Genomic DNA, 11099 nt, shown 5'->3' with positions numbered 1-11099 from the left:
GAAGCCCAGGCCACGCCTGAGGCGGGGCAGCATCAAACGGCTCAAACTCTCCCCGACATTGCAATAAATGACTTCAAAGCGACCCGTCATTTGCTGATCTTGCCTCAAATGCTTGGTCTAGTTCAAAATGCTCTTAAAAGAAATTTATAATGCAGAATGCACTATGGCAAATGCATGTATTACCCATTGCGTACACCATTTATCGATTTGCCCCATCAAGATTTGATTGTATCTTTCACCTCTTCGTCTTCAGTTTTCACTCTATTGTTGTTTATTCACTGTGAAGATGTTCTTGTTCAAAGTCTACTTACTTTGTTGTCTGCTTTACAGTTGTGCTAGTGTGACTGCAATCAAAAAAAGCTTTCGAATAGTCAAAAGGGGGATATCGTCGTACCAACCGCCAAGTCCAAATGGTCAGTCACCCATGCTAAATTCGAATCAATAAACACCCATCAATCAGGCTATTCGTATCCGTGAACCTGTTGATAGACCGCCCGCCGAAATGCCTTAAACCCTCAGCACATTAATAAAGTAGGGGAGATGCAAGCTTTTGGAATGCAAAAAGCGCCTATTGCGTACGATAGTGGTCAGAATGCCCCGTGTAAACTTGATCATCTTTTTAAATACAGAATATTCCAATAAAAGCTCCTTTCACAGTCAAATTTTCACGCTTTCACCATTTTCGATATGATTTTATTCAAAGTTCTCTTCACAATCTGTTTGTTTCGCTGCTCTTTAAGCTTTGCAACGGCCCAGACGACCTAGACAGTAGTCAAAAGGGCTATCACACCTTATCAATTGCTAGACATTAATGGGTAAGCTCCCGATCCAGCATAACCAAATCAACAATTGCCTATCAACCAAGGTATCCGTATTCGTGAACCGGTTGATCGACCGCCAGAGTTGCTAAGAACACACCCTATTCAGTATAATGAACCGCCTCCACGCTATCAAGACGAAAGGCCAAGTACGTGGCAACGATTGAGAGGGAATAGAGGTAGTCAAGTTGACTCGAGTAAGGATAAAGGAAAGGAAAAAGTAGAAGAAAGTCCTTCGCCTAATTCGAAGAAGCGAAAGCAGCCTTCCTCTTTCGACCATGAAGCTGGATCAAGCAGAACGAAAATACCAGAAGCAAAGAAGCAAAAAGGATTCTGGACAAGGGTAGCAGAACATAGATATAACCGCTCTTATTATCAGAGACAGAGAGATGAACGAAACGCAGAAGCATTACTGACGATCGGAGGATTAGGTGTTTATGGCGCTTATCATGGTGCAAAAGCGATTGCAAAAGGTGTCAAGGAAGGCTGTGATGCAGCTTGCAGAGCAGCAAGAAACCAAGCAAATCGATTGAGAAATCGAATTACAGGAACGCCTGCGGAGAATCCGGTAACAAGGAACACAGTTCGAAATGGACCAAGCTTATCCAATCGTGATAAGTTTAAGACGAGAAATCTTAGATATCGTCAAAATTTCCACGGAATGGAAGCAGGACCAATTCATCGTAATTCTCAACAGCCTGCACAAAATCTTGCAGCTCATCAAGCCAATGCTCCTGCTGCTCATGTACAGCCTCAACAAGTACATCAACCACAACGTTCGGTTTCCACTCATTCTTTTTCTGGTTCTGGGCCTGCAATATCAGATGAGAGTTCCGTTGATAAGCGCAAGGGTCATCATCGTGATACAGGTCAACAAAGGCACTCCAGCAGTAGTCATTCTACTCATACTTCTTCTGCGAGCTCAGACTCAGTTTCTCGATCAGATTCGATATCATCACGACGCAGAAGTCCAAGCCATGCTTCAGGTGGTGAGGCGTCAAAAGGCTCAGATTCTCCCCGACATCGCAATAAATGACTTCTAAGCGACCCGTCATCTGCTAACCTTGCCCCAAATGCTTGGTCTCGTTCAATACGTTTTTAAAGGAAATGCATATTGCGAAATGCAAAATGGCAAATACATGCATTACCTATTGCGTACACCATTTATCAATTTGCCTCATCAAGATTTGATAGTATCTTTCATCTTGTCCTCTTCAATTTCCACTCTATTGTTGTTTAATCACTGTAAAGATGTTCTTGTTCAAAGTCATCTTACTTTGTTGTCTACTTTACAATTGTTCTAGTGTGACTGCAATCAACAAAAGCTTTCGATTAGTCAAAAGGGGCATCACGCCGTACCAACCGCCAAATCCTAATGATCAGTCAGCCACACCATACTCAAATCAACAAACACCCGTCAATCAAGCTATCCGTATCCGTGAGCCTACTGATAGACCACCCGAATTACCTCAATCTCATCCTGTCCAGCACCATGAACCGCCTCCACGCTACGAAAATGAGAGGCCAAGTATGTGGGAACGACTGAGAGGAAACAGAGGTTCGAGTACAGATAAAGGGAAAGGAAAAATGAGCGAAAAGGAAGAAGAGCAAAAATGGTTCGAGTTGGGGAAGAAAAAGCGTACAGAAGCAGCAGCAAACGATCATGAAGCCGGTACTAGCGGCACTAAATCACTGGGGGAGAAAAAGAAAAAAGGGTTTTTGAGAAGAGTGTATGAGTATGATCGTCGTCACCGATATCGGTATCGTACTGAAGCTGAACGTGAAAGGCATACGAAAGCAGGGGAAGTTGTTTTAGGTATTGTAGGAGCAGGTGTTTATGGCGCTTACAAGGGTGCAGAAGCAGTTTACAATGCAGGAGCAGCTGTTGGAAATAAAGTAAGGAATAGTTGTAATACAGCTTGCAGAGCGGCAAGAGAATGTACAGCGAGATTGCGCAATTGACTTTTAGGAAGGCAAAATCAGCCAGATCTACTGAATCATGATTATCAGCCGGATATAGGCAACAGCGGTTATCGACAATTACACCATCTTTCCAGCTCAGGTTCTGAATCATCCCAAAGATTAAGCCGCTCGAATACAGGATTCAATAATGAACATCCATCACCTCAGCATGAACTACACCGCGCTGCTGCTCAAGCACCAATTCACGCTCGGCAACATTCTCTTTCCACTCACTCTGCTTCTACTTGGGGAGCTGCAGTCACTGATGGGAGTTCCATTAATCGATATTCAGGTCATGACCGCGGTATAATCGAACACAGACACCCTCAAAGTAGTAGTCAAACTGCACGTTTTTCATCTAATAGTACGCCTTCTACAAGAAGAGGCTCAGTATCTCAATCTCCCTCAATGTCTTCACCCAGAAGCCGAAGTCACGCATCAGGCAGTCATATGTCGAGAGGCTCAGACTCAAGTCGACATCACCGTCCAAATCAATGATTCACAATACCACTGATCATTCTTTAAGCTTAAAACAACATCTCGTGATAGTTCCCTACCCGACCTCTTTAATGTAAAATGACAGGGAAAACTTACAAAATGCAAGAAAGAGATGTGTAAGTTACCTAATGCATATCCCAACACCATTTAGCCCCGTTTGGAGTTGATCCAAAATTCAAAGGCAAACTATCACAAACATCTGATCATTTCAATCTACCTTTGTGTTTTCAACCATTTCAAGAACTATGTTTTTCCTAATATTGTTTTTGCATTGTCTTTATTTTCTGACTGCAATTAGCACAAGCGCACATGTCATGAAACGGGCTATCACGCCGTATCAACCGCCAAATCCTGATGGCCAATCGCCTATACCAAATCTGACTCAACAAACACCCGTCAATCAGGTCATTCGAACTCGTGAGCCTACTGAAAGACCGCCTGAGCTACCTCAAGCTCATCCTATTCAGCACCAGCAACCTCCGCCTCGCTATGAAAACGAAAGGCCAAGTTTATGGCAAAGACTAAGAGGAAATAGAGGCTCTAATCAAGATAAAGGAAAAGGAAAAATGAATGAGAAGGAAGAAGAGCAAGAGTTAATCAAAAAGACAGGGAAACGAAAGCACCCAGAAGCAGCAGCAAACGATCATGAAGCCGGTACTAGCGGCACTAAAACACCGGAGGAGAAAAAGAAAAAAGGATTCTGGACAAGAGTTTCTGAAAGTGATGGCAGTATCCGGTTTCGCTATCGTATTAAAGCTCAATGTGAAAGGGAAGCGAAAGCCGGAGAAGCTCTTCTAAGTATTGTAGGGGCAGGTGCTTATGGCGCTTACAAGGGTGCAGAAGCAGTTGTGAAAGGCGTTTATAATGCAGGAGCAGCTGCTGGAAATAAAGTTAAGAATGGTTGTAATGCAGCTTGTAGAGCAGCAAGAAATCGGGCTACTCGCTTGCGAGAACGTATCATTGGCATACCTTCATCAAGATTAACGAGACAAGCATATCGGCATGAAATGAATCTATCAAACCGTCAAAATTTTGAGATGGAAAATCGTCAATTACTTCGAATTCAACGCGAACGCAATCGTCAACAGCTTATACAGAATCGTGCAGCCCATCAACCTAGTCATTCTACTACTCGTATACGGCCTCGAGTAGTACATCGTCCGCAGTATTCTTCTTCTAACCTTTCCACTTCCAGCGTTGGTACTACAATGACTCATGACAATTCCGTCAGTCAGCATAAATATCAAGCGACAAGTTCAGATAGCAGTAGCGATGCTTCATCAGCCAGCTCAGGTACAGTTTCCCGATCTAGATCAACATCATCTCGCAGAAATCCAAGTCATACTTCGGGTAGGGGTGCGTCTTAAGGCTGTAGCTTAGTTCGAAGTGTCCATCCGGGGCGTTCATTGGTCGTTATTTAACCAACTAGGATATGCGTACGACAATGACCAGAATGCCCCGCTCCTATTTGATCATCTTTGAAATACTGACTATCCCAATCAACGCTCCTTTCACACTCCATACTACCCAATTTCACAATATTCGAAATGATATTATTTAGAATTCTCTTCACATTTTGCTTGTTTCCCTGCTATTTCAGCTTTACTTCGGTCCAGACAACCGCAACGTTAGGGAGAAGGGGTATCACGCCGTACCAACCGCCAAATCCTAACGGTCAATCGCCTATGCCAAATCCGAATCAACAGACAACCGTCAATCAAGCTATTCGAATCCGTGAACCTACTGATAGACCACCTGAATTACCTCAAGCTCATCCTATTCAACATAATGAGCCGGCACCACGTTATGAGCAAGCAAATGTGTGGCAAAGACTGCGGGGGAATAGAGGGAATCAGATTAAATTAAATGAGGATAAAGGCAAAGGCAAAGTAAATGAGAAAGAAGAAGAGCAAGAACGATCTAAGTTGGGAAAACGAAAGCATCCGGAAAGAGGAGCAAATGATCATGAAGCTGGTACGAGCGGAACAAGGCTATCAGAAGAAAGGAAGAAGAAGAAAGGCTTTTGGACAAAAACTTCGGGGCGTAAAACTGGTGATGATCGTAATTATTATCGTTATCGTTATGGACGCTCTGACTCTCAACGTAAAAGGGATGCCGAAGCAGGAAACGCTGTATTCACTGTTATAGGTGCAGGTATCTATGGCCTTTATCGAGGTGCAGAAGCGGCTGTTGAAAGGGTCTATGATGCGGGTGCAGCTGCTGGAAATAAGATAAAGGATGGCTGTAATGCAGCATGCAGAGCAGCAAGAGATCGTACAGCGAGATTGCGTAATCGGATCTTAGGAAGACATGATGAACGTGCAAGTCATCCAGCTAGAAATCACCAAAGTGGAGATCACCAGCCCAGGTACCGCTTTGATCTAAATCGCGAACCGCATCCACGTCACAGTGATTATCGACGACTACACCATTCTTTTAGCTCAAGTTCTGCATCATATCAAAGCTTACACAGTTGGGATTTCGGATACAATAATCATTTCCATCCGATTCATCAACAGCATTCTCTTTCTACTCATTCTGCTTCTAGTTATGGAGCTGCAGTGACAGATGAGGGTTCTGTCAACCAGCATACCGGCCACAATCGCAGTATAATCTATACACATAGACAATCATCGGATAGCAGCAGTCGATCTGTTCATACTTCATCTAGTGATACATCTTCTGCCAATCAGGGATCAATGTCCGGTTCTAATAACGTCTCTTCACGCAAAAGTTCAAGTCGTACTTCTGGCAGTGCTGTGTCAAGAGGATCAAATACAGCTCGACATCGCCGCCATACGGGGCAATAAATTGTAAATCACTTTTTGGCCATTTGTGTACACTTTTGATTGATGTAATTGTCTTGCTTGATTCTGTTTGTATCGGGGCGGGAGTAAAACGAAAAAACAAAGTTGAAAGTCTTATAAAAAGTTCAATTTTGTCATCAATCATGCGCATTATACCACCATCGCTCAAAAATGAAAATTCACTATTATTTCTGTCTTGCCATTTTGTCTTATATGCTCACTACTCTTCTTATTACAGTGCAAAGTCTTTCAAACGCTCCTGTTTTGTCAAAACGTGCATACCCAGATTCGCCAACGGCATCTGATGTCTCTACCGATGATGATGGTCGTGCTCAAAGAGTCCCGGCAGGTGCAAGACATAATGCTGGCCGGCAAGCTTTTGTAAGACAACGGCCTCGCTTTCGTCCTTATCAAAGTCATCATGAACGATATTTACCTACTGCAAGACGTAATGATCGTTCTGTAGAGAGCACAAGACGGAATGATGATCATGTTGCACCAGCTGCAAAATCAAACGATTATTTTGCTCTTGTTGCAGCAAGACGGAACGAACGTCCTACAACTGCTGCTGAGCATAGTAGGCATTATGCACCACCTGCAACACAAATCCATGATGCTGTAGTCAGAAAACCTAGAAGCAGACCACAAAACGTACAGGTTGGCGAACGAGCCAAACAACAAAGTGAACCAACTGAGCAGGCAGCATTACATCCAAAGACCTCTTCCCGTTTGGTAAAGGTATTTGCGGGCGAGAAAAGACTGAATCTGATCAAAACGATCCAGAACAAGCGATTGGCTGATCCAATGGCTAACGATCACGAAGCAAGTACGAGTGGAACGGCAACAGTTCCTATACCGAAGAAGAAGAGGGTGACTTCCAATCAAAGGAGCGAACGTAACTCAAAGCGTCGAAAGTCATCTTTGGACCAAGACGTAAAGGATGGAATTGTTTCTGGGGGTGTTAAAATATACAATGATGCGAAGAAGACTTTAAAAGAGTATTGCGATACTGCTTGTCAACGAGCTCGACAAAAAGTAGCAGGATTACGCGATAGGCTAATGGGCAGAAGAAGACCTCAACCTGATAGCCATTCTACTGCTGAAAGAAGAATGGCAAAACGGAAAGGAAAACAAGAATGATTTCTTGACGATACGGTACCAAAAAGGAGACCAGAGGATGGTAGAAGGTAGAGATGTGATCATACTTGTGATCGAATAAATGCTGTACGGTTAGCGCGATAAGATTGCTTCAATTCGAAAAATGATTGTTTTTAGCGTGAATAGAGTTCCACCGATTTGATTAGAAGTATAAATGGCCGCTTCACTTCTTCTTTCACTACACTCTCCTTACTTTCACTCATCATGGTCAGTGGTTCTCTAACAGAAGCTCTTTTGAGCTTACCAAACACGTCTGAATCATACAAGAGAGCCACACAACATCCATTCTTACAACGAGCCGGAACGCTTTCCCTTTCGACTGACTCACTGCAGAGATGGTTAACGCAAGATCGTTTATATGCTTTGGTTGGCTATTCTGCATTCTTGGGAACATTGATCGCTAAACTACCAGCTCCAATTGTAGGACCTTCTTCATCAGAAGGTATCTTGCACAGACGACGATTGAGTGTCTTGGCCGGTGCGATGGCCAACATTGATCGAGAAGTGGGCTTTTTTGAACAAGTCGCCAAGGATAACGGACTGGACTTGGCCGCAAAATCTAAACCAACTGCAGCACAGAATGAAGTAGATTCACACCCACAAACATCACCAGGAAGCTCACTCGTCGACCTAGGATTGTTGAACAATATCACTCGTGGCTACATCGATTTTATGGTCTCGACCGCTTCACGAGGAACGTTTGAAGAAGGTTTAGTCTTACTATGGGCGATGGAGAAGATGTATTTGGATGCTTGGACGTATGCATCAAAGCATCTTAAATCGGAAGCACTTTCTTCTAAAGCCAATCAACAACCTGGTCCTGCAAAGGCTTTGCTACAGCTCATACCCAATTGGTCAAGTGCCGAATTTGCACAATTTGTCAAGGATATAGGCGAACTCATCGATGGACTTGACGTAAAGATTGATTCAGATTTAGGTAAACGTTTACAAGAAGTTTGGATCGTAACACTATGGTACGAGGAACGCTTCTGGCAAGCTGGGGAGTAATAGCTGCATTATCAATTCGTTAATGATATACATCATCATCCTTGCTTGACTGCGTCCACCTTCTTTCGCTTCGGGGCATTGTTGTGTGTTCAATGATCAGTTTGCGTAAGGTGTGAAAATTGAACGAATCGCAAGCCGACATCCGAACTGATCAACCACCATCATCTTATTGGACCAAGATGCATCTCAGTACCTATCTTGCTTATATTATAATTCTGTCAAACACAGCTGGGCTTGTGTTATCAAATGAAACGTTGCAAAGGAGGTCAGGACTGACTCCTATCCCTGCAAATGCTCCAAGCAATAGTGGCAGTAATGTTCCTGCGCCACGTATCGTAGAAGGCATCAATCTTGGTCATGGGCGGGGAACAAATCCTGTTAACAACCGTCAAAGGTATCACATGCATCCAGAATTGCCTGCAAACCATCCGATCAGACCTCAACAACATTCATCCGTACAGTATGAAGAAGATAAACCGGGAAAGTTGGAGCGTTTGACGGGAAAGAAGAGAAAACGAGAAGGTGGTTCTGAAGGAGGAGCAGCGAATGATCATGAAGCTGGACCTAGCGGTACGAAAGAAGAAGGAGAGACGAACAAACCAGAAGAACGACCACGAAAGAAATATCGACATTACTATAAAAGTAGTGGTAAGATGAGCAAAGAGGAAAGTAAAGGGGCTGGAAAGCTTTTTGGAGCTGTAGGTGCTGCCGTATCTAAAAAAGCAAAAAGTATCTACCGGGCAGGACAGAGAACCGTTCAAGGTGTTCGTGACGGATGTGGCGCAGCTTGCCAGGGTGTCCAACGAGCAGCCTCACGCTTGCGAAATCGATTGACCAGTAGACGAGATGCTGGGCGGAATGAAGCAAGCCAAGGTTCGCAACCTACTCATACCACTCGGGAACCTGGAATGTTGGGACGTATGACGGGTAAAAAGAGAAAAAGAGAAGGTGATCCTGAAGGAGGAACAGCGAATGACCATGAGGCTGAACTTAGCGGTGCAAAAGAAGAAGAAAAGACGAATACATCAGAAGAACGACCTCGAAAGAGATATCGACCTACACAACCTTTCAGGCGTCCTGCCTATCGATCTACTTCTGCTTCTTCTTCTTCCGACTCGGATCCCATCGATCATGGATCACCTCCACCACCAAGGACTAGACGAGGCATGACTTATCGACCGAGAAACTTCAGACACTCCAAATAAGGAGAGTATTCCTCTTTCTTTGTATTGCATAATGCACCGTCATCCTTTAAATAGGCCGGCAACTTGCAGAAGATGGCATCGACTTCCTTTTGTTTTCCAAGAGGATCATTTTGGCTGGTATGACCGAAAGAAGATTGCAGGCTGCAGACGGGTGTGTCAACTTGACCGATGGCGAATGGAGTGGAAGGCGTGGAGAATGCAAGACGATACAGTATCCTATCTCATGTTGCACTCGTCAACAAGAGTGTGATCCATCATCCAGAAAGGTCTGCGGTGAGGATCGATGTCACTTCAATCGTTGGAGGGCTTCCTCCTCCTGCCCTTCCTCCTCCTGCCCTTCCTCCTCCTGCCCTTCCTCCTCCTGCCCTTCCTCCTCCTGCCCTTCCTCCTCCTGCCCTTCCTCCTCCTGCCCTTCCTCCTCCTGCCCTTCCTCTCCGTCCTTCTGCCCTTCCTCCCCTCCTTCTGCCCTTTCTTCCCTTCTTCTGTCTTTCCTCCTTCTGTCTTTCCTCCTTCTGTCTTTCCTCCTTCTGTCTTTCCTCCTTCTGTCTTTCCTCCTTCTGTCTTTCCTCCTTCTGCCCTTTCTCCTACTGCCCTTCCTCCTACTACCCTTCCTCCTTCTCCTTCTGTCCTTCCCTCAGTCTGGATCCATTCACCATTTCTCTTCTTCTCCAGAGACTGCCAGTGTTTGCTTGTAAGAGCCCGATGAATGCGAGTGCAGAGTCATCATGAATGAAGAAACTTTGACCGGCTTAATTGATGAACCAATGACGACGGACTTCTTCAGTAATGTTGAATGGATGTCAAGCCAAAGAGTGTGAGGTTAAAGCATGAGAAGGAGGAGAGCAGAACACAAACAAATGTTGATGTCAAGTGTGCCATTTCTTCTATTGTCCCACTTGTTCGAATGCCACGTCATAATTTGATCTTGAGCGACTTCTCATGAATTTTGAAGGGTTTCGTCCGATCGGAAGAGTAAGAACTTGGCTGATTTGGGCCCCATTCAGGCGTTTGTACTTGTGAGCTCTTTCCATGAAGTAATGCGGATCGTGTTTGTGTTGATTGCCGCGTTCAATGTTGTGTGATGACTTGAAAAGAGAATTTTGTGATGCTGATTGTACGGTAGGTGGATCTCGATTAAATGAGATGTGATCATCAAATGAGAAGTGGACGATGCCGGATCGAATGAGCTGTGATCCAAAAACGAGAAGTGCATGATGCCGCTTGAGTGAGGACGCAAATGAGATGGCGTTCATTGACTTTTCAAAGGATTCACGGGTGCATCAATGGAAGATTCTGGTTGGTGAAGGTTGCATGCCTGCGTTTGCACTTGTGAGGATTTTCTTGAGAAGCGAAGTAATGCCATGTTTGCTTGTATTTGAGTGCCACAATCATTGTCTTGTGAGAATCTTGTGATGCTGACTGGATGGCAAGTGGATCTTGAATGTCAAATGGATGTTGAATGACAAGGGGTTGATGATGAAGAAATGAGAAGTGGATGACGATTACGGGATGAGAAGCGGATGATGATTGCGGGATGAGAAGTGAGTGGTGGTGGTAGTGATGACTATGATGAGAAGTGCGAGAAGTACAAAATGCTGGTTGGATGTGAAGTGACTCTCAAATGAGAAATAGGTCATCTTTTT

General features: G+C 44.3%; 5 protein-coding genes across 5 annotated transcripts; all 5 read left to right on the top strand.

Annotated features, from left to right (window-relative positions):
• Positions 1-540: 540 nt before the first annotated feature.
• On the top strand, positions 541-3278 carry FA14DRAFT_181045 (uncharacterized protein; the record flags this gene model as incomplete). The annotated part of the gene is made up of 4 exons (XM_025501059.1): positions 541-586; positions 866-1807; positions 2206-2714; positions 2829-3278. 4 exons carry the CDS (start codon positions 541-543, stop codon positions 3276-3278), a joined length of 1947 nt encoding a protein of 648 aa, XP_025354725.1.
• A 314-nt stretch (positions 3279-3592) lies between these two features.
• FA14DRAFT_191473 (uncharacterized protein) lies at positions 3593-7266 on the top strand (the record flags this gene model as incomplete). The annotated part of the gene is made up of 3 exons (XM_025501867.1): positions 3593-4634; positions 4911-6020; positions 6324-7266. The coding sequence occupies 3 exons, from the start codon at positions 3593-3595 to the stop codon at positions 7223-7225; spliced, it is 3054 nt and encodes a 1017-aa protein (XP_025354724.1). The 3' UTR covers positions 7226-7266.
• A 143-nt stretch (positions 7267-7409) lies between these two features.
• On the top strand, positions 7410-8467 carry FA14DRAFT_72320 (heme oxygenase-like protein). The gene has a single exon (XM_025502768.1). It carries the CDS (start codon positions 7448-7450, stop codon positions 8249-8251), a length of 804 nt encoding a protein of 267 aa, XP_025354723.1. The 5' UTR covers positions 7410-7447; the 3' UTR covers positions 8252-8467.
• On the top strand, positions 8431-9456 carry FA14DRAFT_181042 (uncharacterized protein; the record flags this gene model as incomplete). Its single annotated transcript, XM_025501058.1, has 1 exon — positions 8431-9456. One exon carries the CDS (start codon positions 8431-8433, stop codon positions 9454-9456), a length of 1026 nt encoding a protein of 341 aa, XP_025354722.1.
• Positions 9457-9540: 84 nt separating this feature from the next.
• On the top strand, positions 9541-10263 carry FA14DRAFT_72275 (uncharacterized protein). The gene has a single exon (XM_025502767.1). It carries the CDS (start codon positions 9625-9627, stop codon positions 10183-10185), a length of 561 nt encoding a protein of 186 aa, XP_025354721.1. The 5' UTR covers positions 9541-9624; the 3' UTR covers positions 10186-10263.
• The last annotated feature ends 836 nt before the right edge of the window (positions 10264-11099 follow it).

Source organism: Meira miltonrushii (assembly GCF_003144205.1).
Source record: "Meira miltonrushii strain MCA 3882 unplaced genomic scaffold FA14scaffold_3, whole genome shotgun sequence".
Lineage (NCBI taxonomy): Eukaryota > Fungi > Basidiomycota > Exobasidiomycetes > Exobasidiales > Brachybasidiaceae > Meira > Meira miltonrushii.
Note: the sequence above shows the minus strand (reverse complement) of the source record. Positions and strands in the feature narration are given on the sequence as shown.

What these genes read in the sequence shown, in the direction of transcription:
- FA14DRAFT_72320 (XM_025502768.1), top strand. Translation starts at nt 7,448, where the DNA reads ATGGTCAGTGGTTCTCTAACAGAAGCTCTTTTGAGCTTACCAAACACG.
- FA14DRAFT_72275 (XM_025502767.1), top strand. Translation starts at nt 9,625, where the DNA reads ATGGCGAATGGAGTGGAAGGCGTGGAGAATGCAAGACGATACAGTATC.